The sequence below is a fragment of the Plectropomus leopardus genome, chromosome 13 (genome assembly GCF_008729295.1).
Source record: "Plectropomus leopardus isolate mb chromosome 13, YSFRI_Pleo_2.0, whole genome shotgun sequence".
Taxonomy (NCBI): Eukaryota; Metazoa; Chordata; class Actinopteri; order Perciformes; family Serranidae; genus Plectropomus; species Plectropomus leopardus.
Genome location: NC_056475.1, coordinates 25,815,496 through 25,830,799, shown reverse-complemented (window position 1 = coordinate 25,830,799; position 15,304 = coordinate 25,815,496). Strand labels below are relative to the sequence as shown.

General features: G+C 37.4%; 1 protein-coding gene across 1 annotated transcript; it reads right to left on the bottom strand.

Moving 5' to 3' along the window:
- Window positions 1-4,312: 4,312 nt before the first annotated feature.
- glra4b (glycine receptor, alpha 4b) lies at window positions 4,313-14,802 on the bottom strand. Its single transcript, XM_042499514.1, has 10 exons — window positions 14,744-14,802; window positions 13,925-14,052; window positions 13,098-13,165; window positions 10,105-10,328; window positions 8,858-8,940; window positions 7,857-7,994; window positions 7,544-7,758; window positions 5,364-5,522; window positions 4,693-4,788; window positions 4,313-4,585 (listed from the first exon to the last, which is right to left on the bottom strand). The coding sequence occupies exons 1-10, from the start codon at window positions 14,800-14,802 to the stop codon at window positions 4,313-4,315; spliced, it is 1,443 nt and encodes a 480-aa protein (XP_042355448.1).
- Window positions 14,803-15,304: the final 502 nt, after the last annotated feature.

Genomic DNA, 15,304 nt, shown 5'->3' with positions numbered 1-15,304 from the left:
GGCAATGACGGGGTGGGGTTCGTGTGTGAACTAAAATCATATGACCGGAGGCGCTGCCACGTCTCCAGCCAGTGGACACTTTTTGTGAAGGGTCCCAGGGAGACCAGCCCCACTCCCAAAATGGAAAAACAACTTATTGCAAATTCAACACATCTGTCCCCAAATATTTTTTATTGATTTGTCAGTATTTTACCACATGTCGAAAAGAAAAATATAATGTTGCCGTTGCTGTTTTCTACGTGTGTTCCAAAAGGAGTAACAATTAATACAATACGGTAATCACATTATATATGTGCACATAAGTTATGTGCAACATGTAGACCTTTTTTCCACCACATTTTTTTCGCATACTTAAACTTGTATATTTTGAGTGTTGTGTCATAAGCCATATATCATGCTTGCTTAGCTTTAAATCACACCACATATACCACCTTAGGGACTTAGAGGGGAGGGGCTGAAGGAAAACGGGGGAGGCACCTTAAATATTTCTTATAAGCACAGGGAAGGCCATACAACTTTAGAAGCTTTTAATTTGTATATAATTTTAATACCCTCAGAAGCCTAAAACCCATAAGTGAGTTTCTGAGGCATGTTTTCTTTGAAAAGATCCAAAATCACATAATTTGTCATTTTTATAGACTTGCTTTCAAGTGATATCATCTTTTTATTTACTTTTATCAAGTTATTTTATTCATGTTTATTTAATTTCATTCGTGGTTATATGCTTTTGTATTATTTTATATTGACATTTTGTGCCCTGCATCTTGCATTATTTGTCCTCTTGTTTTAATTTTATTCTAACTTTAATTCTAAGTTTTGTCTCACTGTGTTCTGTAGGACTCTTTTGCTTAATGTTGTTGTATTGCCCTCTAAGTATCCCATTTCTGCTTTTGATTTGCTTGTCAAAGATCTTTGTAAACTTTGTTTTTGAAAGGTGCTATATAAATAAAGTTATGATTACAGCCCGAGAGATGTCTAACAGGACCAGGCTACCATTCACGTTTTAGTCCTCTGACACTACTATTTGAGTGAAATCACCTCTGATTTAACATGTGGATCTGGATTTAATTGCCTGTGTGTGACAAGTCAAACAAGAGTAAATGCATAGCCTTCTGAAAGACTTAAAGACTTTTGTCTGGATTAAAACATGTAACTCACACTGAGTGATAGCCATAGTTTAGGCTGACATTTAGTTGGGCCTATCAATTAAACTCCCTGCTCCAAAATGGAAAAAAAAGACACAGAGAGAATTATAATATTAGATGTTGCACATTTAGATCTGGTGCAAGTTATTAATAATTGTAGAAAATTAGTGGTTTGTTTGCTAGTTAATACACACCACCACCACACCATACATATAAATACTAATGGATACTCACATTGAGCTGTGCTGTATTATGTGGCCTGTATGTGGCAGAGTGCAACATGCTCACATAGGCTATGAAAGAGCCAACAGCGCCCTCTTATGGCTACAGATACAAATGGTCAGGTTTGGCATACAGTACCATACATGAGATGCACTGCAAGTTGATTAATCCATTTTTTAGTCAAAAAGAAAAAAGGTGCTGTATAAATATAGCCTAATAAACTGTCTTGAGCCTTTGGTATGGGCTATGTTCTGGTTACTTGATTCAAAGACCGTGTGACTGATGATTGAGGATAAGCCCACTGTAACAGAATACTTTTTTAAAATAAAGATGTATTTTTCAAGATATGCAAAATCATGTCTTTGCAGTGATGTATGTATCTCCTCCAACAACTATATACATATAAAGCTCACCCAAAAAAAAAGTCTTTTTTTTTGTCAATGTGTTTTAACTCTTGAAACCTGGATCGACATCACTTTTCTTTCGCTTCATTCAGGTGCCTTTCACAAATATTTCAACCTTCAAACCTTTTTCCCATTGGGAAAAACAAGCAACTTAAAAAATGTCCCATAAGTTGCAAGAAATTAATAGTATTTTTTAAAGCACTTTTTTTCAGGTAATTTCCTTGTTTATGTGTTTTGTTTTGTTTTGTTTTTACTTACTTACATGTTTTTTTTTGTTGGGTTTTTTTTTTGGGTGGGTGGGTGAGTGGGGACGGCAGGTAAGATGTCTGAAAATTCTTCAAAAGTTTATTTCCAGTTTCCTCCTCATCATTTTTTGGCTGCTATTTAGAAAAAAATACCATTTATCTTCCATGCAGACTCATAGTGGTAAATTGTTGCCCTTCTCCTCCTACTGTATGTATGTGACGGCTACCTTTTAAATTAAATATTAATATGACATCTCAATGTCTTATAACAAGATTTATTTTTAAAATGAAATGAGGTCTCAAGAGATGATCCCAGTCTCGAGTCATGTACACATAAAAGCTAAGCTTTAACTACATTTAAAAACCAATACAGTAATTAAGTTATTCATTGTAATGCTTTGGTTTTTAACATGCTCTTAAGAGCATGTTAAAAACCAAAGCATTACAAAAAAACAAAATTTCTTACACAACATATAGGTTAAAATGAACAGAGGGCATCTGGTCACTCACGTGGTAGCTCACCTGGTAGAGTGGGCGCTCCATGTACAGAGACTTTGTCCTCACCGCAGCAGCTGCAGGTTTGCTCCATGTCATCCCCTCTCTCCTCCCCTTTCACGCTAAAGCTGTCCTATCTATAATAAAGGCATAAGCCAAAAGAAAAAAAATCATTAAAATCAAGACACAATTTAGACACATCATCATATGAAAGAAAGGTTACACAGTGATGCATTCAGTATTTCAAATTAAAACGCTTCTTTATTTTATATCGACCAACAAATAATGTCAGGGATACATTTGTTTCTAAAGAAAAAATACACAAAGATAATTTATTTCCCTGTGTGTGACTTAGTTGGGCTTTGTTAAACACCAGTACACCACCACCCAGTGTGCAAGCCTCAGAAGAACTTGTAATACTTGTAATATGTTTTGACAAGTGTTCTCATGCATTCTTGATAATGTAAATTTCTGGCCAGTATGCAGGTTTGAAACTGAAGACGTAACCTGATGAAAAAATTAATAATGTGTGTGCCATGCTGTTATATCAATATATAATAGTGACATCTAAAAATATCTGAACAATCTTCACTCTTTAGCTATTAAATACCTTAATTTAAATTTTAAATACATTAATATTTAAGAAAAGGATTATTTAATTATTTATTATAGGCTTCCTATTGGAGGACTTGAAATGTTAACAGATGAATATTATGTTATGATAAAATAGTCATGCCATTAAAAAACAGCATTAAATTCCAGATTTCTGCAGTTACAAAGAAACATTTAAAAGCCCATAAAGGTGAGAAACACAGCAGAATCGCCAGTGTTTCACAGTGTAATTCCTGCTTGTTGTGATATGTTTTATATCAGACCTGTGGCTCTGGACAGTTGACCGCTGAACCAGTAAAATTGCAGTAAAAAAATGTTGGCCTGCGTTGGATGTGCTGCAATGAAACTACAGATATTTTTTTTTTTTAAAAAAAAGTGTGACTAAATACACTTAAAGGTCCAGAGTGTAGGAGTTAGGGGGATGTATTGGCAGAAATGGAATATAATATAATAAGTATGTTTTCTTTAGTGTAAAATCACCTAATGCTGGACAAGCGGCCCATCTCTGATGAGCCATACAGCATTGGAGAAACACTCATTTGTAACATGAAACTGCTTTATTCACAGTTTTTACCAATTTAAATCACTGTGTCAATTTGTTTTGGAGAGGAGGACCCTTCTGAAAATTCGGCCCCTGGTATAAACCTCCTGAATGTCTGAATCAGAGAAAAAAGGTGAGCACACATTAGCAGGTGCTGGGCGAACGGATTGTTTCCAACGAGCTGCAGAGTGTTGGAAAACACTGAATTGTAACATCAAACTGCTTTAATCTGTTTATACTGGCTTAAATCACCTTGTTTCGGGAAAAAAACTCTCGAACAATTAAAACTGAAGTAATTCTAACATGAGAAATTTCAGCTGGTTGAAATTTTAAACCATTACCACTAGATGCCACTTAATCCCTCTGAATCTTACAAACTGGACCTTTAAGATGCTGACAGTACACATGTACTGTACACTGTAATGTATAAATTAACAGTTCTGAGACAAAGTGCATTTCTTTGGAAGTATTAAAAATTTAAAGAAACAGATGGACTTTTCCATGTCTTGGAATGTCCCAGTGACACTGGACATGCAGTCACAGCACACTTTTCCTGACTCCGCTGAGAACTCTCAGCCTGTAAATGTTTCAGTGAAGAGAGCAGAATTAAAGTAATCCAGTTTCTTATGGTCCTAAGTCAATGTGTTGTCACAGCGTGGCTAGAAGGTCTTCATGTCGTAGAACTTTAAAGGTCAGCCAGTAGAGGACGTTAAACATGAGGAAGCTCATGGGGAAAACAGCTCGGGCGATGGTGTCAATCCTTTTCGCCCGATCCACAAAGCGTCTGCGAATGTCATAGAAACCTAAACCAGGAGGTAAATCAGCAAAAACCGGCGTTGCATCCATTTCTGGTGCAGTTCCTGCTGCCAGGGTGAGTCCATAACTCTGGAAGAGTAAACCCTGCTGAGCCAGCTCCTCCTCCTGGGAAAAAAAAAGAAACAGAACAGGATAACCACCTGCTCCAAGTGAGAATCATACTGACGCCACTGATTGGCTGGTGTGAAACTAAACAAGGTGACAGTACATACCCGGGCACATGCACTGCACTGCTGGACTACGTTCCCATGAGGAGCGTTGTTGCCTGACATGTTTTTTCCTTTCACCTTGCTGTCACCACTTCCCGGCTGATGGGGGAAGAAAAAGCAGCACATGAATTGAATCATCAAACAGAATGCATGATCCGATAGTCACATGAAACAACTCCTGTGTGCTGCGTGTCTTTCAAACCTCATTAACAAGCAGTCATCATCTGCTCTTTACAAAGTGAATACAAGTCTGACATTAATGTCAAATGGACTCGGAGATGAAGTCAGAGCAAATTTCGGCGGCGTTTCATAATCCCAACAAATGAATAAGCACAAAGGACTCGAGCAGATGTTTTGTGTATTGTGTTATAAATGTTACAAGGTATTAATGAGTCCTGCAGCTGCTGTCACACTGATTCATTTAAGAAATATTTTATATTTAAAAGGTGCTTTGGCCTATTTTGTCTCCACTGTTTTTCTTCTCCACATGAGGCAGCACGATGTTGAGAGCAGCGGAATAAGGTGATGGCTTGAATTAATTACAGGTCAGTGCTGTCTGCATTTCCTCGGCTGGAGTGCAACATGCAGCTGAGTTGTGTAGCCTGTGCATAGCTGGGCGCAGGGAATAGCAGGTGACAGCCGCCCGAGGGGCTGAGTGGGTGGGTTGCACTCACAGCTCTCTGCCGCTGTTGCTCTTTGAGCTTCTTCCTCAGTCTGAAGAACTCCTTGTGCTGGCGTGAAACAAAATTAACGGCTGCGTACTCCAACAGGGCAGCAAACACGAAGAGAAGACACACCGCCATCCAGATGTCTATGGCTTTCACGTAAGACACCTGCGAAACCGTGAAAAATCAAATCAGTGAAGTCACTCTTAACATCAGTGTTCACGCCATGTTAAGCAGTGACATGAGAGACACAAGATCATGACTCTACATCAAGAGTTACATGTTAGATTACTTTATGCATAGTGGAGGAAGTTTAACTACTAAATTTAACAAAACTTCACTGTAGACAGTCTCCACTACTAGTTAGATTTAAAATAAAAGTACAAAAACATTAGCAACAAAATGTACTTAAAGGTCCAGAGTGAAGCTTTTATTGATATCTAGTGGTGAGGTTGCAGATTGCAACCAACTGAAAGTTCTCCCATGTGCCAATTATATAAAGGCCCAGACACACCCAACTGATATCAGAGAACTAGTGTCGATGAAAGCCTTCTGCTGTGTTGCCTCATGTCACCGTGAAGCGGCCAAAAAGTTGCACTCAAATTTTATTTGGAACCAGTGTCTGGTTTGTCCATGCTGGGCTACTGTAGAAGCAACATGGCAGACTCCACGGAGGAGGACGAGCCCTGTATGTAAATATAAACGGCTCATTCTCAGGTAACAAAAACACTGTTTTTTAAAAATGATTTTTCATTTTAGGTGATTACACTATAATTAAAATATTATACGCCATTTCTAACAATATATCCACTTCAAAGTATCAGAAGTAAAACACTCATGCAGATTGTCAGTGTGACTATTTCTTAGGGGATCATTGTTATTGATACATGTATAATGATGCAAAATCTATAATAGTAATAAGCCTAATCCATAATAATACAGTAATGTATATACAATAATAGCTAAACACTCAGAAAAGGGTTATTCTGCAAAACCAGTGCTTTTATTTTGATAAGTGTAGTTCTGAGAATAATCCGTACTTTTAAATCTATTATGAGAGTATTATTTACATTCATGGTATTACAACTTTTATTTAAGACGACAATTCTATGTTCTTTTTTTCAGTACTGCATTTTAACCATGTCTGCAGTCCTTTCTATTTCAATTTTTGGGGCATTAAAGGGCCTGTCATGGCTCAGTGCGTCATGAATAAAATTTGGAATCGAATTGACTGGAATGAATAGTTATGCACCTGCGTTCAGAAACTGTAATGGCTCAATTTAAAGTTGTTCCCCTGCCCAATCAGAAAAGCCAGCCCTGGGTGCTGCAAATGTCCTTGAAGTTCTGTCTGGACCTATGCCACACACAGGGACACTGGGGACATGTCCCCAGCGCTTACTAATCACTTTTTGAACTTTTTTGAAATGTTCTGAAAAAAATCTTCCTGGTAAAGAGAGTTTCATTTGTACAATAAGGAAATATACAATGCAATGTAAAAAATAGAAGAAACAAATGTGCGTTGTCCAGAAGTAAGCAAAAAATCCCACCTGGCCTGCTGATTCTAAAATTTTGCTGTGAACATGAGAACACATGTCACACGGGCCAGGAGTTCATAAATTACTTAAAATTAATAATGTGTCATTGCCATGAATAGATGCCACATGCACATTTGAAGAGGTTATTTTCCCAAAACAAAAGAGTTATGAAGACTAAATCATTCTCGCCCGTGTGTTGACTCAGCAGGGATAACATAAATATTTGAAAGCAACAGAGAATGCCTGAAAGCCTCACTGCATAATTCTCCATTATATTTTTGAGCAGTCACCTGCCACCTGAATTTTTTTTTGTTTTTCTTCACATAAATAAAGTAATCTCCAACAGACCCTCGGACCCCTGCCGTTTCTAAACTAGATAATGACATCGGCTCAATCCCCCCTCATTACATTGCCTAAAATGTCATATTTTGAAGCCTGTTTGAAAAATAAAATTTTGCTAATGAAATAGCTTTTCTTAACTTTTGCTTTAGATTAGTACCATTGCTGCTCCAAATAACAATAAATAAAATTTCAAAATCAGAAAAGCTCAATGCACACATTCAATGCAACAACCATTTTTCCCCTGAAATCATCCCACAATTCAGAACAAACTGCATTTTCTACTTATAAATGTCACAAACCAAACTGTCCCACCTTTGGCAGCGACGCCCTGGAGCCCGAGCTCTGCGTCGTCATGGTGAGCACTGTAGTGATCCCCAGTCCCACTCTGGCCGGAGCTGCGTCCATATTGATCCAGAATGACACCCAGGACAGGATGACAGTGAGCAGGCTCGGTATGTACATCTGGATCAGGTAGTAGCCCATCTGACGCTCCAGGTGGAATTTGACCTCAATGCAGGTGAATTTACCTAACCACAGGAGGAGATACAGGTGCAAACTGATAGTCTTATTAGAAGTTGATCAATAGTATCTGTCGAGGATGGTGGCTGGCAGGTGTGTCATGTACCTGTGTTGTAGTGCTTGGTGCAGTAGCCGAGGCCTTTCTCCTCTTTGAGCACGAACTGAGGGAGCATCAGATCATCGGCCACCTGCACCGCTCCCACATCCAGCCATTCGAAAATAAGATCATTCATGGTGTAGCCAACTAGAAGAGACATAGAGAAGGTATACAATACGTAATGAAAATCTGTCAATCTGTATTAAAACCAAACTTATCATAAAAACAAACAAACATCAGGTTGATGATTACTGCCTTCAGTGTCAGAAACAATCTTTGGGAAAAATTTAATTGGTGTGTACTTAAGTTTTTAGTTTGGCCTGTGGCCCATTAACTAACATGGAGGGGTGGGCTTTATGACCTATACTACAGATAGACACCAGGGCGCGATCTAGATTGAAAAGTTACACTTTGGGGGAGCTGTAATGTCATTCATCTTTATATACAGTCTATGGCTTTAATTTACCATATTTGTCTTCACTACTAATGCCTACTTTTAATTACTAACATTGCAGTGTCTTACATTTCTGTTTATAGTTCACTTTAAAAGATAAATATACCTACCCCTTACAACACAACAGAGTGACACCACACATGTAAAAACACATCCATACTTTGTTAAAGAAATTGTGCCTCCAAAAGTAAATGGTACAAAAGCAAGTATAAAGTGCAACCAAAATGAAAGTGCTAGAAATTAAAATGAATAAGCCTTTGTGAACAAACGTTTTAACAGTTGCATTAGTTTATTTGTGTGTAAAATCAGTCAGGCTAGACACTACTCTGGCACATCACTTCCTCTTAGGCCCATGCCAACGCAGGCCACGCCCTAGATATGCCCCTGTCCACAGGCTGTTATGGGTAACCAAGAAAGTCAGGAAAGGTTTCCGCTTTTAAATTCCATTACAATCTCTTCAGGTATTGGCAAAAAAAAAAAGAAAGAATTAATACCAATAAAAAGTTACATATAGAACCTTTAATGTTTTCAAGCCTGATTTTAAAGATGAACTCACAGCTTTCGAGCTGCATCGTACACGTCTGGCTGTCCATGGGGAAGTTTTTCAGATCCATGGGACAGGAGAGGGTAAGAGTCAGCCTGGAAAACAGAGACAGAAACACCATAATGGTACCCTCATGGTGTGTCAAAAAAAAAAAGGGTGACACCCTTACACTCCAACCCATGAGTGGATACCCAACCAGCCCACAGCACTAAACCTCCAGCCATCTTTGCTCATGTGTCACTCAAACACTTTCTGCACACTCACCCTATGTTAAGGGTCACATCAAGCAGCCTTTCTGACACCTGTCCTCCTTTCCATCTTTCTACTTGGCTGCGCCCCACACAAACCTGCACAAAGGACTGACAGCTGCTGAGTGACAACATGTCAGACCATAAGGAGAGCTTGATGTAAAATGGGCCAAGAACACAGCAGCACAATTGGTCAAAATAGAAGAGTGTTCCCTCACCGTACAAGACATGTAGATATAGAAAAAGAACATCCTATTCCTCAGTTGAAGTGTTGGCAAGGACTGACGTCTAATACATCAGTTTCTGTTGCTGCCTGTGCTCTTTTTGTTCAGGCATGTTGTCTTTCATTGCTCATTTTAAAGGAGCCCTCTTCTCTTTATTGCAGCAAGGACAAAGTTAAGAGTCTCCCATAAATGAGCAATTCTGTGGAGAGGAGGAAAGCAAGTGATCCTGATTCAGTGTCATCTAGCTGAACCGGTCTAGCTATATGAGTAAGTAAATGAGGGCATACATATATTTAACGAATATATACATTTTTTTACAGTTTCAAATTTTATGATTAAAGTTGCCAAGTGGCAGTCTAGTTAGTTTGGGGATTACTTTTAAGGTTCAGTAACCAGGGAGGCAGCTGATCATTGAGTTCATGTTTATCAGAATCGCTAATAGAGCTTTAAACATCGCTTCATGTTTCTTATATTCTAATGAAAACCATCACGCTACGATTCACCGCTGCTTTAGTGCCACATTACTGACCTGATTCTGTTTTCGCCTGCAGTTATTATTCACAGTGGGTGCTGGACAGTACAAAGACAACTGAGCTGAACTGGAGTGAAACAAACATGTTGTTGGAACATATACTTAGTGCTTTAAACATCTCACAGAGCTGGAAATTTATATTCAGTGTGCAACTTGACAAATCATGGAAGTGAATTTGTATTATGATAGAAGTAAATCCCTGTGTATTATTCAACCAGATCAGCAAATAAAAAATTAAAAAAGAAATCAGATCACCTGATGCTATAGAGGACGTTTCCATTCTGGAATATCCGTAACAGTTTGTTGTCAGTCGTGACCTCGTGAAAGTTTGCTCCCTTTTCATTTGCAAAGAACAGGTCAGGTTTCCATATGGAGTCCAACATTGAGGGGTCCAGATCGAGGGAGTCATCAGGATACTCCTTATATGCCAGTCGAGGGTCATTCCACTGCTGTCGCAGAAATACATTGAGCCGGTAGTCCTAAAGTTGGGAATAAGTAAGAATTAGTATTAAAATAGCAATTCTATAATACTTTACTTAATAAATGTTTGAAGGAAAATTACAGCCGCATGTGGGAATTATGAAATTCAAGTCATAGTAGAATCATATTAAAGGTTTTAAGCTTGTAGCTAAGGAAGCCATGAGAGGTCAGCATAATGCAATTTTTTTAAACAAAACAAACAAACAAAAAAAAACAACACATGCAAACAGCAAAACACAAGCAGATAAAGAAAAAAAAATCTTCATCCATTTTACATCAGGTTTAGCATATAGAAAACAAGCAGCAAAAAGAGAAAACATAACCAAATACAGAAACGTGCTGTTAGGGGACACTACAAAGTGAAGCGCACATCTAAAATTAACTTAGTATCTGTCTTTTGTTCATTTTTAGCCAGCAAATTAAAAAAAAAATCTGAAGAAATAGCCTGAACACAATTAATTGTAAAATACGATAACATTATGTTAGCTGTCTATAACATTAATAATTATTTTAAGAGGCTGTAATAGGGGACCTTCAAGTTAAACTATCAGTATGTTTTTGCTGACATGTCTAACAAAATGTATAACTTTTTTATCAGTTAAAGAAAAGTAAAGCGAACAAGAAAACAAAACCAAAATAATGCAGATACCCATTCTGTCATTACAGAAAGGGCAGGTATACTTTTTTTGTATAAAACCATTGCAGAAAAAAAACCAAAGCTGGTCACTCCATGTGCACTGTAAAAAAAAGTTTGTTTCAACTCAAAAAAGTTACAGTTCAGAGAATTTTGGGGATTGATTCAATGTGTATTCTTAAATTCAGTCAACTTAAAATTTGAAGGCAGCATGTACACTAACTTTTTAAAGTAAAAATAAAAATTAAAAAAAGGTTATTTTTACAAAAGCCCCCTGAGGGAGTCAGGGCCATTTTACTGGATTTCTTAAAGGGCCAAGACAATTCTATGGGCAGGACTGGTTTCACAATTAATTGTTTGAATTTTGTCAGATTGTTTAAATTGGCTGGCTAATAAGCACTAAAGGCTAACAAGATATCTGCACTAACACCTGAATAATGCACAATAAAAAAGACAGTACAACTACATTTTAGCAAAATTTCCAATAGCATTGATGGATGCATCACTTTTTAGTTTCCCCTGGAAACAGTTTCTCTTACATGCTACTTGCAGCATGCTTCTTTATTTAGTATGTTTTCTGTATTTGGACCTACAGTATGTTTTGTTGAATTAGTGAAGATGTTTTCTTAATCTAATCAGTTTTTTTACTATTTGCATTTGTTCCCTTCAATTGCAGTGTGTTGAGCTCTCAAGGCCACCATACATAAGACAAATTCTGTTTTGCATATGTCTATGCATCTAATTATGGTGTCATTTTAATAAACTGCGTGATAGGGCAAAGATCACGAACAACATTAGGTCACAAACAAGAGATAAATGAACCTGCTGCGTCTCTCAGCAGGCAAAGAACACTGTGCACATGCAAACTGTGTGTGAGCAAAAATAAATAAATAAACACTGACAAACAGAGCTGAGTGCCCATAACCTGAACAACAGAAAACTCCACTTACAATTTTGTCATTTAAAATTTGATGGCTGTCCCAAGAGGTATTTTAGAAAAAGCATTAGTCTTCCTAACTTTTAACTTGAGTACATTAAAAAAAAAAAACAGCATCGTTCCAAAACAATCTCCATGGGCCTCATGAATAGAGGATTCCCTTTTTTTGACAGATAGAGAGATGAGAAAATCATAGCTGACATCATGTAATGAGGTTACAAGATGGTGTTTACAGTCATCAATTAGTCATAATCAAATGACAGTGTGTTTAAGCATCACGAAACAGGCTCCAAATGGCCTCTCCAAACAGACGGAGAAGAGCCAAAAACACGTCCGAGACAGATTCTTAAGCATCAACCAGCTCTGTTTGGTGTTTGGCAGAACATCAAACCAGCTGAAGCCTTTTTAAGTACAGATAACATCTCTAAATAAAATATAAAATATTGACAGCTTTAGTTACTGTTTTATTTCCAGATTCTTGATTATATCTTTACAAAATGTAATCATTGAATACATCTCTAAATAAAATCTAAATTATTGTACTTTTTGACAGCTTTAGTTGCTATTTTCTTTCAAGATTCACAATATTGTTGATTATATCAGTAAAAATGTGATCAATGAATACATGAGGATACATTGTATTGTTATAGAAAAGGCTACCCAGCAGTGTATAATGTAGATATAATAATCCCTTTTTTTACCTGCTGCAACTCTAAAGTGATGCTTACACATGGATGCATAGATAATTCAAATTTCATTATATAGTATTGTAGTCTCATATGGGCCATTTTTCACAATGACTACTTGTACTTTTGGTACTTTAACTATATTCTGATAAACACTTACGTATATATTTGTTTGTATTGAAGTAAAGTTTTGAGTATTTCTACACTGTCACTTTTTTCACCACTTTTGAAATGTGATACTTAACTACTGTGACAAGAATCTGTGGCACGCTGACTATATCAACCTGTCAAAAAAGACTCGAATGACACTGATATTGGAAAATGATAAAACTATAAAAGCAACTACTAAAGACCTTTTTTTTCTTAACACTGTATGAAGATAGTAGTCTAAATTTGATACCCAACAATCAGATGATAAAAGCAGATAATCACATGCTTATCTGCTGTTTTTGTCACCATGAAATTATCCAAATAAAGTGTGACAACAAAGGATTATAAAGAAAGTTCTCACCATAGTAGTTTCAGTGATGGATCCGAAGCTGTTGATGAAGATGTTGCAGGTGACATTAACAGGAGGACCTGACAGAAGCAGATTGTCATTACACATTAGTCACACTGCTTTCTTAAATACCACCGATGATGTTTTCTGAAGAGGCTGCATGAAGTATTGAAGAGCAGAGCGTTCCGGCAAAATAACATCTGCTTGCTCTCCGAAAAATCTGCCACGTTGTGTCCTGATAAATAGACTTATCCAAGATAACTGTTGTCATTTTCAGTACCCTCCCATTACTGTAGTCCATCTGTCCCCCACTGAAACTGTAAATATTTTAGGAACTCATTTCCTACGAGGCAATAATTTATTGATTCTCCTTTAGTTACATTAGTGTATTTATAGATAATCAGCCGGGATTTACCCAACATGCACTGACAAGGATGTGGAGCAAGTATGAAATATATATGAAATGCGACCCCAGAGACTGAGGGGGAAGTGTGTCAGGGAGAATCTGCTGGCTTCACTCACTACAGATCAAGATTGGACTGAAATGGGCCTGTGGGGTATCACACAAGGGCAAGTGCACATTTCTGACAAATCTCAAAGAGAAGTGTACGTAAAAAATATCATAACCTAAGGCTGTGGGTCAGTAGAAAAACAGTTCAGCAAATGACACAAAAACCTAACTTCTGTGTGAAACCATGACAGCCTGCAGGACCGCTTACTCCAGACCCATCTGTGAGTGATTTGTGCTACTTCACCGCCCAGATTGTTATGCAGATTTCCCCCTACTCACACCTGCCCTGACAGAGGAGGTCCTCCCACTGCACACCATACCGTGTTACCTTTGAAGTTGGGTCGGATGCGAGCGTCATAGCCAGATGTGCGTCCCATCAGTTTGTCCAGAAAGTCAGATGGAGAGGGGGCTTTCGCTGCTCTGCTCGGGAGCTTCATCTCCTTACAGAGCACAGACCTGCCGAGTGACAAGAAAAACAAACTCTGGGTGAACTGATATTTACTTCACTTAATATTTAAAGAAAACATTCACCATAAATAACCATATTTCACAGTTTCTAGCTGTGATAAATGCTGGGATTTTGTTGCTTTTCAAGAAAACATTGCTTTAAAAGCCACTTGTGGATTTGGGGGTTCTGAAGTTATGTAAAATAAATACAAAATACAACCATTTAAGGTTTAATGTCCTCCCCTAAGATAAAGAAGCATAACACCCTCCCCAGTCTTAAAGAATTAACCTAAATTCCTCCCCCATTTTGTACCACCCCCTCATAAATAACGAACAGTCCCTACATTTTTATTTTTAACGTCTTCATACAAAGATCCAGTTCGAACAGTTAAATATTAGGAGCTAAAATCAACCTCAAGCTTCCGTTTTCTTTATTTCAGTATTATACTGCATATTACAACTGTTGTTTAATTATAGATTAGACATTTACAGTAAGACTCTTTGGAGAACAGAAACGTCTCAAAGAAGCACAAATATCTGTTGTATTACACTGTCAGTGTTGAAAGGCTGTAAATACACTTATTACACTGTCAAACACATGCATTTACATTACAATGGCTAACCAAACAGCAACTTACAGATCAATCTTCCTAGTAAGTTTAGGAAGACTGATATACTGCTTCTTAAAATCTTCACTTACCTGCCTTGCAGAAAAATGACAGATGAAGCCCAAACCATACACAACATGTGCATTAGCATTCTTAATTAGCAGAAACTGCAGATATAAAAGCGACAGAGAGAGAAACTGAAAAAGAAAAAAGAAAGGAAAAGGAGCAGAGATGCAGGGAACTTGTTGTTGCTCTTGCAGCCTGCCTGTGTGTTCTGAACTCAGCTGAGCTTCCCTCCCCTCTCTGCAGGTGTAAAATACAGGAAGCTGCTGCTGTATTATTCAAACTGCCCGTGTTTGTGTGGATGACTTGAAGCTTTATCTCTTTTTCATGGCCATATGCATGTTCAAGAAATTACTGCAAGAATATTTAAAGAGACAGGAGCATTTTCAGAGCAGAGTGGCTAGTGTTGCTCTTCATCGCAGCATTAGATTACGAGAAATATTTATTTTATTGCTAAAAAAAAATAAACTTAAATTTAAAATAATAAAAAAAATAAAACCTATTAAAGCTTTTTTTTAAATTATTCACCAATTTAATAAAAATGTTTAACATGTCTTGTTTTACACTTGGTCAAAGATTGCTGGGCAGTC